The 17,975-nt window shown below is 37.4% G+C and overlaps 1 protein-coding gene across 1 annotated transcript; it reads right to left on the reverse strand.

Moving 5' to 3' along the window:
• Positions 1–600: 600 nt before the first annotated feature.
• On the reverse strand, positions 601–16,383 carry ppp1r16a (protein phosphatase 1, regulatory subunit 16A). The gene is made up of 11 exons (XM_020925738.2): positions 16,268–16,383; positions 8,810–9,694; positions 7,506–7,576; positions 6,583–6,728; positions 6,359–6,462; positions 6,113–6,237; positions 5,905–6,030; positions 5,757–5,832; positions 2,926–3,055; positions 2,667–2,826; positions 601–2,279 (listed from the first exon to the last, which is right to left on the reverse strand). Exons 2-11 carry the CDS (start codon positions 9,054–9,056, stop codon positions 1,749–1,751), a joined length of 1,716 nt encoding a protein of 571 aa, XP_020781397.1. The 5' UTR covers positions 9,057–9,694; positions 16,268–16,383; the 3' UTR covers positions 601–1,748.
• Positions 16,384–17,975: the final 1,592 nt, after the last annotated feature.

Here is a 17,975-nt window from a genome sequence, read left to right on the forward strand (position 1 = left end):
CTATTAATAAGCACCGGGCATGCGTCACAGTTACACCATATAACAATATAATTTTAATTGCCAAACACCAACTTTGGGGGCTAAACACAATGCTAATAAAGCCAAAGTCTTCTATTTTTAGCATAAACTACATATACACACTTGCATGTACCAGGAGAGAGGTAATTATGGCTGAGGTTTAAAAAATTATCTGAAGTAAAATTGTGTTATTTATGTCACAGTATCTACACAGCGTTTAACTCCGGAAGTGCTATAACACTCTGACATGGCACTACTTATGTGTAGCTGACTGTTGTCCTGTGTTTGCTGAATGTGTGAATTGTGTCCTACAGCACCGTGAGACCATGACAGATTTCCCTTTTAGGACTATGAAAAACTTAAGTAAACTATCACAGGCTACACCACCAGAGAAAGCGCTCAATGAAAGTAAACTAGTGTAACCTTTACAGAACAAGAGCAAACATGTCATGATCATCACACTGGGATTTGTTTTAAATGCAGTTGCACACTTATACCACAAGGGGGAAGACATTCAACACGAGACAGTTTTACTCAAAACAAAAAAGCTTTTATCTTAAATAATTCTCATGATCTGGATTCAGTAAAAATATTAATCAAATGCATCAGAGAGTATACAGAGTCCAGGTCTGGTGGAGGGTGTTTTCCCACTGCTCATATGGGACATAGTGCAAGAATCGCAAAACAGAATATCACAAAAGGCACTAACCTTTGATAAATGTAATTTGTTTCTTCAGGCAAACATAAAAGTAGCTAAATGATAACAGTTACAAAGCCTGTTCACACTCTTCCTTTAAATATTGTATCCTATGGGCTTCTTGTATCTATCTTAGTGATGTAAAAATCTCTGAAAATCAAAAATTATAAAGAGTAGAAATGTTCATGGGCTGTGAAATAGATCCATTATTTTTTTGTAAACAGTTCATCACATGTTTTTTTACTAATATAATGTTGCAAAAATGAAATGTAGAGAATTTGGACCATTACATAAATAAAATCATAAAGTAAATTTATAGTCAAACATTATTGCTTATCAAATAGAACCTTAGTAATTTTTAAATATAGATAAGTCACATAATTCAATCACGAAAATAAATAATTTTGAGAAATGTATAAATTAATAACCTAATAAGCAAATGAGAATATTATTTTCTATTCAATACAGGTGCATCTCAAAAAATTCTTAAATTTGCATAATGGCTCTGAGAGAAATATTCTGTTCTTTATTTTTATAAGATTGTATGTGTATGTACTGACAAGTTTCATTTCAAATTACTGAAATACATAATGGCTTTTTTTTTTAAGTTAAAAGGTGCATTGTGTAACTTTTCTGGTGGAGAATCCGTCAAATGTTTTTCTTCATGGAGATGTAATTGCTTTGTCTGGAATGGTTCACAGTATGGCATTAAACCTTTCAACCAAACAAGTTACAGGTCAGATCTGTGGAGAGAGTTCAACCAGTCAACATGCCTATTTTTGTACATATTTTTGAGCTCTACATACTGTGGAACATTCCAGGCATGTCGACGGGCATGACATATCCATAGAAATAAGCAGGTGACAGACCCTCAGCCAAAAAGTTGCATAGTGCACCTTTAAAGAATTGAACTGCATGTGAACGGCTTCAGTGAAATGGTTTATAGATCCCACCTTAACTTGGCATGTGGTCATAAATATCAGTGCCACTTTGGACCATTCTGGTCCAGTCTGAAAATATAACATTTGTCAGTCTACATAAGTCCACAGCATGGCTCCTTGGTTTTAGACTGCTCCTCTTCAGGGGCGCGTAGTTTAAGAAGAGGGGGGTCTCCACTGGCAGGAGTAAAGTACACTGGACTTGAGGGGGCTACCTGCTCGATGGTGGCTGGCTCTGTACTCTCTTCTTGGGGTTGTTGAGTCGACACATCCCCTGGTTGCACTGTGGGCTCCTCTTCCTGCGCAGGGGGCAGAGGGGGCTGAGGGGCTGGGTACTTGGCAAGCTTGGCTGCTGCTCTTTGGCGCTTGAGGTCCGCTAACGTGTGGTGCGACCTCTCTCGGCTGATATTGTCCAGCCCTTCGCCATCTGCGGACCCTGCTTCTGATTCAGGGGGGACACTGAGCTGATAAGAGGCACTGCGGTCCATAAGTCCTCCCCCAGTCCACAGCTCTCCGGGCACAGAGGAGGCCAAAGAAACAGAGGTCTCACCGTTCTCTTGTGCAGGCATGATCTTTCTGTCTGCAGCCTCCAGTTCCTCCAAACGAGATGTGGCGCCACTGGCCATCTGAAACACACAATACCCAATATTTATAGAATTTGATACAAATACACAATTTTCTTTAGAGATTAGCCACAAACTAGTCAAAACAAAGTAAACATGATGGACCAAGAAATAATTTATCAGGTATTGATCTGGCTAAATGAGTGGAAAGTGGTTCCAATTGTTTTCTTAATATCATTAATGCAACTATTCCTAGTTAAGTTGTTAACATTGTACCAACCTATTTATGGGTTTCATCTTACTATAGGCAAAATTATGTGTACATTTCACCATTTAAAAAGACAGGATATGATGGTTTTTTTCCCATTTGTCCATGAAAAAACATTAAATTGCTGCAGCTCCATTTTTTCCATCTCCTGACCCCCTGGACAGGGTTATGTCAGTTCTTACCATTGCCTGCAGGTGCAGCTCATTGTCTGTCTGTCTGTCCTCATCATCGTCCTGTGGCTCTAACTGTCTCCCACGCTCCTGCCACACCATAGCCTCTTTGTGGTGCTCACGTCGGTACAGACTCGACCGCTCATTCACACTCACGCGACGCACTACTTTTCTATAAGCACAGGGAATAAACAGGCAAACAGTGAATACTAAAGCATTATTAGTTATGAATATGTAATGTTTTATGTCTTTTGATCGCCTGTGCGCTCACCCTCTGCTCCCAGTGCTGGAGGCCCTCCTCTGCAGAGTGCCCTTCTGTCGATCCTGGCTCTTCATAATGGCATCATGTTTGTGTTTGAGGTCCATGAGTTTGGCCCGGACCTCCTCGTCCATACACACATCTGTAACATGAAGAGACATTTCCATTTACCTTGGTTGTACTTAGGACAGAGACTTCTACATAATGTAATAGTGGTAAGAGATTCTTGAGGAAATAGTTACATAAACTGCATATGACAGGTTTTTGTGGTTTTCTGATTATTATTTGAAAGGAAGTTGTAAAGAACAGTGCAAAAATATAGGAAGTAAGTTAGTTCTAAAAAATGTCATTAAACCTATCCAAAATATATTATTATATTATATATGATTTGTTGTAAAATCTTAATCTTGTGTAATGTGGTAATATAATGTTTTAAGGAAACAACTACTTTAAATTGCCATAGGCACTTTAAGCAAGACTATAGCCAATTTCTTAACAATCTTCTTTTTTCTTTATGAGTACGTTAAACCTGGTGTCATCTCCCCTTCTTGTTGTGCACCTGAGGCAGGCATAATGGTGTGTGGCAGTGAGTGATTCGAAGGAAAGCTGTTTCCTCGATGTAAAGCGCTTTGAGTGCCTTGAAAGTGGAAAAGCACTATATAAAAATGTGACCATTTGCTATTTTCCAAGAAAATGTCTGTATTCTTTGAGCCTATTGTTGTTTTTCATGTAACTGGGATTCATTTTTTTTCCTTCTGTTTTTATTGACTTTACCACAGCAACAAAGGAAAAAGCAGCAAATTCAAATGCCCAAATGAACCCCTTTTTAAAATATGTTATAAAATTCTGAATAAATTGTCATTTCTGCCTTGACTTATGTGTTTGTGACTATAGTTTCTTAGATTTTTTTTTAGGTCTTAGGTTTGTTTTACCCCAAACAATATCTGGAAATATGAAGCTAAGCCAAATGCATGGAGTTGATCCAGATTTCTTCTCAGTTTCTTTCCTGCTGCTAAAACTGTTTTTTCTCCAACTGTTGCTAAATGTCTGCTTTTGGAAACTTTAACCGAGGATTAATAAAGCCATAATTACTGACAGATTTTTTTCAAGCCAAGATCCTCCAGCTTTTAAGTGTTTGTGCGTATTTTTCAGAGTGACAGAGGAACGCACTCAAATCAACGGGTCCAACACGCAAACTCCCCAAGTCTCACCTGGCCCAACCTGGACTCAAACCCGCGGCCGTTTGGCGAGTCAAGAATTCTAAGCTGCCAGCAGCTAGTTTTCACAACAATTATGCCAAAAAAAACAAGGCAGGAGGCAGGGCAGGACCGCATCTGGTCCATTCCTATGCGCCCACGCTAATCACTGGATCACAGTGCTGCTGAACAAAAGAGGTGCCAAAGACCCGTATAACTATAATCTTTCATTTGATCAAAGTAATCAATATATGATCAGGGATTGTAGGCATGGAAAATGGCCACCAGAGGGCAGAAAAACTCAGATGATGTGTATCAAGTCATGGCAAGAAAATAAATAAATAAATAAAAGAAATCTTTTTAAACAAAAGCCCAAGATCGTCGCTATGGTAACCAATGTCTATTCCAGCTGCCAAATAAAATTCTACTCAGGCCTGAACTCACGCAAACTGGAGCTGGAGTTTTAACTTTCTCTGCAGTAGGCCAACTTTGATAAATGGGTATGCATATTTACTTTATCTAATGCCCATGCTCTACCATGGTAATGGTACAAATGGCTCAAAACTTTTTCATTTTAGGTAAGGTAATACAGCTGGCCTACTGTATCTCTATAGGGGAATTCTCAATGGCAGATACAAGCCACTACCACTAAAGCCACAATACTCTGAGTCACCTGCAGCTTAAAGCCCAACCACAAGAGTTAAAGGTACAATTACTTGGAATATTCATAATACTCTAGTCGAAGTAGTCAAGACAACAAAATATCTGCAACGCTGCACCATATAGTAACCACTACCATTTACTACAGGAATCACTACTAATACTTCTAACAGCGTAGAAACGAGACACATGAGCACAAAAAAATCCTGAAGTGTGGAAGATATATGGTCAAAACCTATGGCGCACCGGTTTAAGATGCACTGATTAAGTCTCTGCTTTCATAGGTTATATAACAATCTCCATTGTACAACTGTTTCCCATTTGTATCAGTGGAAGCACCCTAAACTAGAAGGCATATGCCCAAATGGAAATTTGCGGTGACACCTTCTTGAGAAGGCTTATATTGACTTGAGAGTTCCTGTATTTTTCATTATAGAGACCCACACAGTGTAAAATTTAGATGGTTGGCCTCTCAAGTCATATTTAATTTTTTCAAGGTCAAGAAACGACATGAGGTCACTAAGCCATTGTGAGGCTTTTGGAGCAGTCGGTGACTTTCATTCTACTAGGATTCATCTTCTGGCTATAAGAGTTGAAAAGGAGACGATATCCATGTCGCGTCTATTATATTGGTTGGGTAATATTCCAAATATAGCAAAATCAACAGAAGGGGTCAAGGCAATTTCCATTTGTGAGGTATTTGCAAATGCCTGCCCAGAAATGTTTTAGTTTAGGACATGACCAGAACATATGTGTCATGTTTGCGGGGATATTTTGCATCCGTTACCTTATAATAGGACTATAGCCAGTTTTCAAACTTTAATTTACTACTGATTTTATAGCTCAAAGAAACTGTATTTGATGACATTATGACTGTTACTTCTGTGTTTTATGATTCAAGATAATAACTAGCACAGCAATAAGAGCCAAAAAAAAGTACTGTGCCCATACTGTAATATTTTTATGCAAACCTGACCAGACACTTACCCAAAGGCGTTTCATCGAGAGCAGACTTGGCATTTAAATCAGCCCCATTTGCAACTAGTAGCTCCACCATTTGGATCTAGAAAACCAGTTCACACATTATACAAGTGTAAAAGTGGAAAGAAGTGTTTTATTGTTGTGCAGCACTGACTTGTCCCCAGCAGGAGGCAGCGTGTAGCGGTGTCCAGCCATCAGCATCCTTTGCTTCAAGAGGAGACTTTTGCTCCAACAGCAACTCAGCTACAGACACATAACCATTGGCAGCTGCTATGTGAAGCTGAAAACATTTATTGTTTAATTAGATGTTTTTAAACCATCAGCTACATGTGGATATTACAGAGCATTTCTCAATCTCTTACCAGTGTTGTTCCATTATCATCCTGAGCATTTAAATCAGCTCCATTTTTAATCATGCCTTTAAGATCAGCCAACATGGTCTTCTCTTTAGCCCCTCTGCATTCATCAATACGGTCCTGAGTAATACCTGTAGGATAAAAGCTCAATCACAACTGCACAAATAGTGTAGAAATTAAGAAGTAATAATATTTCTGCCTTAATTATATAATGTATTTCTATGTTGCTAAAGTATAGTTATATTTACTAACCCTGCTCAGCCATAGCCATCTCCAGCAGCTCCAGTGTGGCTTCATCTTCACAGAGGTCATAGGGCATGTTCCCATCTGCATTCACGGCCAGAAGGTCTGCTCCACTACATACAGATAACACATATTATTGTACATGTAATACTGATAAGTACCATAAAATATGTAACATTAGCAGAGCATAATGCTTACAGTCAAAGACACAATGGAAAAAGGCTCAAACTCACGCTTGAATGAGGATCTGTACCAGCCCTGTGTGACCACAGGTGGCAGCAGCGTGCAGCGGCGTCCACAGTTCACTGTCACATGCATTTACACAGGCACCAGCGTCCAACAGGCACTGCACTATCTCCACAAAGTCATCTATGCAGCACTGACATAAGACATAAGGGATTCAAACTAATATTAATAAGTACAAATGGACATTTTACACAGTGGGTACATTTTTATGGCTAGTAAAAATCTGTCAACTAGATAATCCAATAACAGAGCTCATCAATGACCGCCTTCCTCCTGGAACTAAATTTCTCATTCATATTTCTCAGACTTTCTGAAAAGAAATTATATTCAAAGTTTGAAAGCTTGCTCAGGGCTAATCAGGTATGTGGTAATTAATGACCACAAGACCTATAACTTTATTTAAAATGTGTTTTTGAAGCTTTATAAACCATAAAGTTATTAAAGCATTTTGTAGAATAATGCATTTTAAATGTGCTTTTTGGACTTAGAACAACAGCGTTACCACATAGCTGATTAGCCTCTGTAAAGCTTTTGAACTTTTAATATTTGAAATTTCAAAAAGTCAGTGGGAAAAATGAATGGTAAATTTCCTTCCAGCACCAAAGCATGTATTGTGTATCATATAGAATTGTGAAGGACCAGTGATTTCCAGCCCTTATGTAATGTAATAGTTTCTTTAATCTGATAACTCCAGAAATCAGATAATGGTCAGATTTTTGGAGTGCATGTAAAGACAGCCAATTACTTTCCTTTCAGTTAGAGCAAAGAAACATAAATGATACCACTGCCCATTACTTTGGTAAACATCAACACTGCACTCCCCTCAAGTACAGTTGATATTTGCAGATTAAACAGAGTGAAGTGGGTCGCATTGAAACACATTACACCATTACACAGAGAAGAGCCTCACCTGATGTAAAGCAGTTAGTCCATCCTCATTATATAGATCTGGGCTGACACCTTTATTAAGCAGCTCCCTTACTATAAAGAAAAATACAATATTATTACAAATACTATTGAAAAACACAAAATTATAACAACTAGTGATATACAGGTACTCTGCATAGTACTACTGTATTGTTGTGTGTGTACAAGAGTTAGCTTCACAATGGACTTACAATTCACTTTAATGATAAGCCTTGATCCAGTGGACAAAAAGCTATTGAAAACCAAGAGACTAGCCTATTATAGTAATCATGTGACCTATTCAGAGCAAATTATCCCTGAATCACTCCTTTTAAATGAGATCCACATCAGTAAGGACTACATTTTACTGGAGATTTTACAACACCTACCATAATGCCTGGTATTACAGGTAGCAATGATATGAAAAAAAATGTATTAAGATTTCCTTAGGTAAGCCTTGGTAAGAATTCAGATTGTATTATGTTTGTCTGGAATGCTTCACAGTATGGTATTAAACCTTTATCTTCACTGAGACCAAACCAGGTCAAGTTACAGGTCAGGTCTGTGGAGAGGCAACATTGCACACAGTCAAAATGTCTCTCTTTCTAGGTATTTTTGAGCTATAAAACTCTCTCACCTCTAACTGAATAAATGTAAGGCAAATCTGTTCAATGTCATACTGTGGAACATTCCAGACAGAGCAGTGACATATCCATAAAAACAAGCAGATGACAGACCCCCAAACAAAAGTTACACAATGCACCTTTAAGCAATCGCTTTGAATTTGTCTGATTGTCACTGGCTCAGATTAAAATATATTGGCACATCCTTCACCCCTAATAGGTTGTGTTCACGTCATCACAACATTCTTTTATCTGTGTTGTTTATACTGGAGCTGGAGGATGGGTCAGAACTCTCTGATGGCATTTGGACTGATTACAGACTTGATGACCTGGTTTATGGTTAATAACTCTAATCTAATTAATCTACTGGGCCTATTCACATGAAACAAAAAAGTTCAACACTTTCTCTGTCAGCAATTATAAACAAATGTGAAATGATTCATTATTCAACTCAAGACTTCCAAGGACTTTAAGCCATTAGATTAATGTGGCAAGGTTGTGGAACAAGTGACTCATAGGTTGGGAAATTTATTTTAAAAAAATACTTAAAAACACTATAGCAAACAAATAGTTAACAGAGTTTTCTAGGCCTCTACCCTCCATCTGAAATTATAACACAACCTACTGAATTTAACTAGCAGCTAAATATAATACATTTTCCCCACACTTTTATTATTGACTTTACCTTCTTGTACATCGTTTCGTGCGGCTGCATCCAGTAGTGTGACTGCGTGAGGAAAGGTCACTTTAATGGTCCGTGTCTTTTTCTTATCGGCTTTGGCCCTAGACCCCCGCACTGACTCCTTCTCCATCTGAGCCCAGGCTTTGAGCTGCTGTGCCCTCCTCTTCTGCGCATGTTTCAGACGCTCAGTGGCACTGAGACGCCCAATTGTGGCCATCTCTGCCACCAGTTCACTGTGATCTGCCGCCATTGTCACCACAAATAAATTAACAAAAAAATGTTATTATATTTGTGGCAAATTATCGTCAGAATTGAAATGTGTCCAGTTTCTGAAATGTGCCTTACAGTCCAATAACCAGGACAAACAAAAAGTCCTCAGTAGTTCCCAAATGTGAAAAATATGAAATGCACGTTTCAAAAATGTCCAAAATATAATTCATGTGATGTAATGTGTATGTCCCATTTTCAACCATTTATCTTTCCAATAGAAATATACTGGAGGAGGGCTCAATGTTAACCACAGGCACAGTGGTTTGAAACAGGCTCTCAGTCCTTCCATCCATTTCAAACATGGGTCATGAGGCCACAGTCCAGAGAGAGGCAGCATAGGTCTGATTATCCACAGCTCCGGGGTCCCATCTCCGCTCTTAGTGTGTATTCAGGGTCACATGGTCCAAGGAAAACCCACCAATACTGAGAATACATTGTAATGGTAATGAAGGAGACATGTTTTTAAATGTTTGACATATTCACTGGAAGAAAATATCTACAAAAAACTTAGAAATAGCCATTGGTGAGTTTTAATGCATTGTTCAAATATCTGGTGATTGCAACTTCTTAACTTCAGCGCATTGTCTTGTTTAGATCTCCTTAATCTTCTGTCTGCATCTGTAAGCAGAATGGGAGAGGGACATATGTAAATTCAAAGTGCAATGTTACTGCATAATGCACACATGATGCTCTGCTCCTGTTATCTTTAACCCTATGTGCTCCTACCCCCTGCTCCCTCGTCTCTCACTCCTTTTCCAGGGAAATCTGAGACGCAACCAAGCTTTTCATTAATGATTGACACAATGTAGCACCGCACACACTTGGAAGTAGCTAGCAAAGACAGGAATACACAAAAGTAAGATTGCAGATGTATGCTGTTGCGTTAATCTAGTTCAGCATAGCTACCAGCATCGGTCTTGTTACCTTTCGTTAAATTCCCAGGTGATTTTAGAGGCCCTCACACTCGATTCTTTCCAGGGTACTCATTTATAATTTAGCGCCAGGCCAGCGAGCGTGCAGAGGAAGGTCAACTAGAGGCACTCACCGAAATAGCAAGAGGCTGACAAGACTGGAGTCACAAAAGCGTGGCTGCATTAAAACGCCACACACTACAGCCAGGTTGTCCATGCATACAAACAATAACAAATAACAATACTTAATTCGGGATAGGTACATACTATAAAGTTTGTATTTTTAGGATGCATGACCTTTCAACCTGATGAATGCAACAATGTCAGGATTTCCTTAGACTTTGCCACTTCCGCCATAGACTAATAGGCTCTCTGTTAAGTAGGTTTATCAATCTAAATACTGTATCATTACAGAGCAAGAATGCACTTAAGCCACAAAGTAGCTCTATTCTTAAAATTATAATTCCAAAAACGTTAATGGGAGAACAAGTCAGCCTGATCCAAGTCATTTTGTATTTTAGATCCAAAATAGAGTGGAAAATGTACTTAAAAAGAACATGCATACAATATTTAACTGGATAGCCATTATAGTGTACAGCTTTATTTTATTATTTTGATCATGATAAATTGTCACATTTTACAGTGCTTTTCCACCTTCAAGGCACTCAAAATGCTTTACATCAAGTAACCACTCATACATATGCATTTACTCAGACACCAGGGGAGGCAGGCTAAAAGTCTTGCCCAATTACACAACAATAGTATTCATCAGAGAGAGCTGGGATTCAAACTGCCAGCCTTCATGTTATATTGGCCAACTATAACAATAAACCTGTCATAGTTGGGTGACAGTAGCTACCTTTAACCTTCACACACTGAAGGAAATGTTCATAAAATCATTTAATGGGAAGCCAGATTCTGTATAACAATAAATATGCCACTTAGATTTCCCACTTCATTAGACAGACAGATCCTCCCACATGTGGGATCTACGCTTTGCCTGAGAAATCTCAAAGCCGCAGAGACTACAGAGTTGACCAGTGCCACAAATCTCAGGTAAAGCCAATTAGTGCACAGTATCAGGGGAATAGACACGATGGTGTTTACTCCAGTTCAGACAGGTAAACAAACAGCTCACAGAGTCATGGCCCCAAGGACAATACTCTGAACACAATGGGCATCAATGACAACAGATATAAAAAGAAATTTAATTATTCTGAAGTAAATTGTGAAATAAATTTTTAGTGTTGCTGCTGGATTCACCTCAGTAAAATTAAAATTGCAATTTCACTGGTAAGTGGCAAATCGCAAAGACTGCAATTCTTTGGACAGCTTTTTTCTGCAAACAACTAAACCCCCATCTTACACTTCCTAACATTTGGTAGTTTAAGCCTAAACTGTTCTAAAATGTGTGTGGTTATGCCGTTCTTGTGTTTGAGTTGTGCCCTAAATTTTTAAATGTAATGTAAAGTTTTCTAAAACGATTCAGATGATTTGTAAAGTAATTAAAAGATTCATGAACAAAATAAAAAAAACTGCAATGTAAAATGTGTCAAGGTCATAATTTTTCTTTCAGTTTCATTCTCTGGTTAGTTTGGTCCAGAGTTCACATAATCTGCATCTAAAAGAAAACCTTCTACTGCAGTAACTATAAACTACAATATATATTTCTTCAAAAGAAAATGCCTTCACAACATAACTTTCTGATCTGATTGTCCTCCCACAAATACACTGCACACTCATTAGAATTTAAAGTAAACTACAGTAAAGTTTGTGGTTTTGTGAAAGTCTCTCAGGTTTATAGACTGCTCCCTTGAGCTCGTAGGAGTGGCTGCTACCTCCTCATGTACACTCCACGACTGCGATGAATAGACCACAGTGAGCCGTACACAGTTTACAGTTTTATGCATTCATTGAGAGGGAGGGTCTGAAAAATAAACAGAAGCAGTGACTAAACTTCTATTTTAGACCAATAATCGTCATCAGGTGAAACTGTAGGAGACTTGGTCTGTTTTAAACTTTCAACAGCAATATATTGTGATTTCTTGGCAATATATAGAAGATACAAGATACATCACAAAACTTTTGTCAAGTTATACACTAACTACCTGCTGAATAAATGCTGACAAGTGTAATATGACTAGAGCTGCTGATCTGAAAAAGCATGTTTTTGTAAATCAGTTGTTTTCTGATATTAAGGCCATTATGGACATCAAATTACAAGAAACCAATATTTCATTAAAATTTAAAAAGCTTTTTGGAGAACATTAAAGTGTTAGTTTTTTTTTCCCCATTTACGTCATAGCTCATTACATAAAGCCATTATCTGTCATATTGTCCGGGTCAGTATGAACGGTTGTTGCTGACTCACTTCATCTGGACCATTCGGTGTGATCCAGGCTCTGGTATGTGGAGCTGCTGCCAATGATTTGCCTGTGAACTATGCAAATACTTGTAACTCTGATTGAACCGAGGAGGAGCCGAAAAAGAAAGGGAGGGAGGAGGATGGAGAGTGAGAGAGAGAGAGAGACAGAGAAAGAGAGGCGGTCATTGTTTAAATGAGAAGGGCTGGGTGCAGTAAAGTCATAAAAGGTGAGAGATGTTATGAAAAATTCTTAATATCATTATTGCAAGATTAGAATATTGAGTATAATGTCCATTTAAAAGTAGTTGACTAATAAAAAGTATAAATGTACAATGTGAAATTCTGTACTTCTGTTAATTTTATTTCATCAATATTGCCCACCTCTAGTAAGTCATATCATGTGAGAGGATTTGTGCTGCCCTATAATCTCAGATAATCCCAGAAATGCACAGAAGCACCATAAAAAGAAAGTGGACAGTGGTAATAAAAGTGTCAAGGGAGGGAAATTTTGTAAACTTTTTGGTCTTCAATGGGTCATCTACCACAATCAAGACACATTTGAAACATATCCAGAAGAACTGACAAAAGGTCTGCAATATGAACTAACAAACTAATACAAGAATCACATTTCAGAACTTACTTGTACAGATCGAAACTAGAGGGTTAGCAGTTTTAAGAATAATACAAATAATATTTTGTTGTTTATGGAAGAAATTATGGAACTTATAAAATGACCTTTGTGATTTTCCAGTTCAGCAGTCATTCAAACAGCCATTTTGATTCAATTTGCGATTAATCTTTCAGACAAACAATGATCCAAATGTTAATGAAAAATTATTATGTAACCTGATTATGAATTTCACTCCCAAACAACTTTTCAACTCTTTGGTGTAAACACACAAGGGAGCATTGTTACAAAAATACTTTTTTTTTCCCAATTAAATTTCACACAAGTCAAATCCCAAACACACAGTAATGTGGCTTTACGATAACATGCATTAAAATGAAGAGCTATGTCTCACAAATGGATAAACTTTAGATCCTCAGAATGAGTGATAAAGCTAATATTTACCCAGCAGAAGATTATGTTACAGTTTGGAAATAGAAATAAAGATAAAAGTGAAGTAACACTACCAACATTTTTTATATTACGCTTCTTAAGAAACTATACACATTGTAAAGCAGAATCTGATTCTCATTGTAACAAGGATACAAGTAAATGGGATTTTATTGAAGAATTCCACAGAAAAGCATGAAAGGAAACTTTAAGATAAGCTTCCTTAATTAACCTGTGAAGATAAATACTTTATTGACTTATTGTTCAGTAAATGATAGAAAGGGCTCAATAGTTATCATGTGTATTTCTTTATTACTAGTGAGGAGAATTTTTGTTTGCATGAAAAGATTTGAGTCAATATTGTAATATAATATAATATAATAATTTCTTTCTTTGTAGTCTGCTATTGCATCAAGTTTTTTTTTTTTTTTTTTTTAGAGCAATGTATATTTTGATGGATAATTGTGCTTTAAATTTATTGGACCAGGGACATTTTGAAATTATTATTCATCATTTACATTACCTTCTTCAATAATTTGTTATCATGACAGGTCTACTCCTTAAAACAGCACAAATTATGCTATGTTCAGATTTTTATGGTTTATTTTTTATGGTGTTTCCCCATCAAAAACATCTGATAATTTCAGCCCTGGAATTGCCTAAAAGGTAAACTGAACAAAAGGTTAGGGGTAGGGGTAACCCTAACTTGAAAACTACCGCTTCATGACCTCACAAGATGGAACAAAGCATTTTGATCATTTGGGATGAAGACAGACTAATAATCCAGGACTACCCAAGCATGTAAATGAAACAAAACACAACTCCAGGTATCTTTTTGCACATTACAACATGGCTGAAAGTTCACAAGAGTTAATTTTGCATAGTATAGGACCTTTAAATCAATGTGTGTTTGACAGTCCAAAAATGAAATAGAAAAAAACATACTCCCTAAATACAGAACTGGACCAAATGTTGTACTTGGCAGTGGACACCTTCATGCAGAATTTCACACATGTAGCAATGACTTGAAGGTTTCTCAACTCTTTATAAAAACAAACCAAATGTGGTCTAGCAAGCAACACAAAAAGGGCCTATCATATTATGCTATTTCTGATCTATGTTATAATGTTGTTTCCTCATGAAAAACATACCTGGAGTTGTGTTTTGTTTCATTCAGAAACAGTTCTTCTCTCAAACTGAACGCACTCTGTTCCACCTTGTGATGTCATGGGGTTATACAGGAAGTGCTCCATTGTGTTTTTAAACTCCATTCACCTTGAATCATTTGGATAATTTCAGCCTTGGAATTTCCAACCTTTTCTAAGCAAAAGCATCAAAGGTAGATTTTAATTTGAAAACTAGATATCACAAGGTGGAAATGAGCATTTTGAGCTTTGAGGATGCAAATAGCCCAATAACGCAAGATTACTCAAACATGTGTGAATGCAACAAAATACAAGCACTCTAGTATTGCTAAAAAGCTCCCAAGTAAACTTTGCATAATATAGAACCTTTAATATACAATCATCAATACAATTATTTATCATTACAATACATTTTATTTTATCTTATGGGTGGAATATTTTGATCCCACAAGTAAGATTTTAAGTGTTCTTTGAGGAAAAAATGCATTTGGCTGTAGAAGTCTAATGTAACCAGGGCACATACAAATGCGGTTTAAAGGCTAAAGAGTATCCCTTAACGTCACCATACCTAGTCATACTCAACCACATAAAAAAGCCTTGCCATCCATCACATATAGAAACTGTCAGTGTTTGACAATGGCTGAAACTATAATATGCAATAGTAAATATTATTATTAAAGTTACTGGGGTAACACTACTGAACAGGGATATTATAGAAGTTTGGAGATAAACTATATTGCATTATTGGGTAAATAATCTGAAATGAAACGCCATAAAAAAGGCTGATTAGAAAATAGACAAGGATGTTTTAAAGGTGCACTATGTTATTTTTCTGGTGGGAGGTTTGTCAAAATCTTCTCTCCATAGAGATTTTCTTGCTTTGCCTGGAATCTTCTACAGTTTGGCATTAAAATTATCTACTTTGTATTTATTCAATTGAAGGTGCATTTATGGCAAAAAGATATCCTGATGACATTTTACAGTGGGCATGGTTGCCTCTCCACAGATCTGACCAGGAATTTGGCCTTGTGGTGTCGCCCACTTGTTCACAGCTTGGTGAACCCCTTACAAGAAAAGTCACATAGTGCACCTTTAAACACAGTTATAAGGGACAAATACAACAATATCTGAATATTGTCATTATGATAATCCCAGAAAAACATGAGCTTCAACTGTAAATGTGGGAATACACAGATAAGACTTGTACTTTGACTCCTTAATAGCCATAAATGGACTGATAATAAATTATAGTTTCATAGTTTATAACCCACTGTTTCCATAACTGACCGGACATATTTCATTTCAAAGTGTCATGGATCATGTGCGGGTCCGTGACGGATTACCTGAGCAGTAGCAGCCTAGCCTTAGCGGTTCATGCTCGACAGGTGGCTTGTTTGACAGGTAACGCACCGTGTCTACAACCTCCCCAATGCGTAATCTTCTATTTACCGCCTCACAGTAGAAAAAGTAGCACTTAAGTTATTTAAATAACTTTGAAACAATGAAAGACCTGTGGATCCACGCGATTAGCACGACCGTAGCTGCCCCAGGTTAGCTTCCTCCTCCAGGCTGCAACTAGAGCCGCACCGGTAATTTACATGTTCCGTTGCCGCCGTAGTAAAAACTGAACATTCATTTTTTGGTGCGCATTGGAGTTACCCGTTCAAAATCAGACTAGTTTACCCTCAATACCAGGACAGGAGATTTTCTTACCTGTTGATCAACTTGTCGTCTGCCCTGAAGTCAAACTGAATGAGCCGCTGTCCCAGAAGCGAGCTGCGTCTAGAGCACAGACCAGAGCCAGTCCCCCAGGCGAGGGCTTCTCCATAACAACCGCCTATAGCTGAAACATTCACACAGCGGCCACTAGAGGACGCCAGTCTGCCAAACCCCCGGTGCACGCAAATAAAATAAATACATAAATTAAAAACGTAGTAATAATAATATAATAATAATAATAATAATAATAATAATAATAATAATAATAATAATAATAATAATAATAATAATAATAATAATAATAATAATAATAATCTTATATGACATTCTTTTGTACTGTTTGCAATAAAAATGTCAAATATCCTGTTGAATGCATTTATCCACATACATTTTGTTTTTAATCATTAACAAGTGCTTGTTGGTGGCTATTTAATTTTTTACTATTTGATGATATGTTAAGTTAGGTTTCTTATTTTTAGCCTTTATTGTGTTTCTCTTCACAAGTACAAACATGTAAACTTGTCTATTTATGTCATTATGAACCACTCAGTGACTGAACCAGTCCTTGATATTAATCCAAAGAGTACTTCTCTGGTATGTAGACCTATCCCAAAACAACCCTACAATGATGAGCCCTGGGATCAGCTGCCCCCTAATGTGAGAAAACCACACAATATGGCAAACAGGCTCGTAGAAAGACAAGATGAAACCGTGAGATAATTATCTTATGGCATAAAAACTTTTCCTATTTCAGTATTTAAATATAAACATATATTCAACAAATCAACAAATTTCTGTCCTAAAGTGGAGCTTGCTGGTGAGTAACAGTGCATTTTACAGTCACACCCCTAACTGATGCTGCCCTACCCATCTAATATGTCTAATTATATTCTGTGGGTACAATTGTCACTAATGTAAAGTAATGAAATATAATGTAATATAATTCTTTCCTTTGAAGTACAGTATCTCCAAGTTTGGTAACAAAATAGCTCTGGTTGCAAAATCAACACGATGGCAACATGGCTTTAATAAACTTTTTTCTTCAAAGTAATCTCCATCTACGTGTGGGTGAATCACAGGCCAGCTTAGAGAGGATTTGTCCAGACACAATCGGCCAATGTGAACAGCCTTGTTGTGGAAAGTATCCTATTCATATGGCTCTCCATTCTTCTCATGCATAGCTCACTAATCCAGGGAAAACCTATTAGGCAGCTCTCCAGCAGGCAGGAAGAGATGGATTGACATTTTGTATTTAAATGAGCTCTTCTAGAAAATGTAAATATGCTGCTATCACATGCATAATGTTTGACCGGTTTGCCTGTACATGTTTGAGGCATGTGTAGGCATATACACTCAGTGCAGCCACACTCACACTCCTCAGAGGGGGAGACAGGCCTGGTCAGGGGTGCACTTGCATTTAAAATATTTGCCCCTAGTTTACTCGTTTTAAACTTGAGTTTGTACCCAGCAGTCAGTCTGATTCCAGGCCTGGGTGGAATGACATTATTGTGTTTTCACATTTTGCACATCTCCACTGGGGGTTAGAGTGTGTAAACTGCCAAATTTCTATTAAAAAGGGTGAGATATATGGAAGGGTAAACAGGTGTTATTTGAGAATGTTTGGGGGCATTTTATTTAAATTTTTTGTTAAGTTATAAAGTTATCTGGTGGGTTGTTATTGTTTGTGTTTTGTGTCATATTT

Source organism: Boleophthalmus pectinirostris, unplaced genomic scaffold (assembly GCF_026225935.1).
Source record: "Boleophthalmus pectinirostris isolate CB_2022bp ecotype Guang Dong unplaced genomic scaffold, ASM2622593v1 HiC_scaffold_15, whole genome shotgun sequence".
Lineage (NCBI taxonomy): Eukaryota > Metazoa > Chordata > Actinopteri > Gobiiformes > Gobiidae > Boleophthalmus > Boleophthalmus pectinirostris.

Bases quoted from the DNA above. Each gene is read 5' to 3' on its own strand.
- ppp1r16a (XM_020925738.2), bottom strand. From the start codon at position 9,056: ATGGCGGCAGATCACAGTGAACTGGTGGCAGAGATGGCCACAATTGGG. The intron at 6,238-6,358 runs GTTAGTAAATAT...TTTATCCTACAG, and splicing joins GATGGCTATGGCTGAGCAGG to GTATTACTCAGGACCGTATT. The intron at 3,056-5,756 runs GTAAGTGTCTGG...TTCATGTTACAG, and splicing joins TCTCGATGAAACGCCTTTGG to ATGTGTGTATGGACGAGGAG.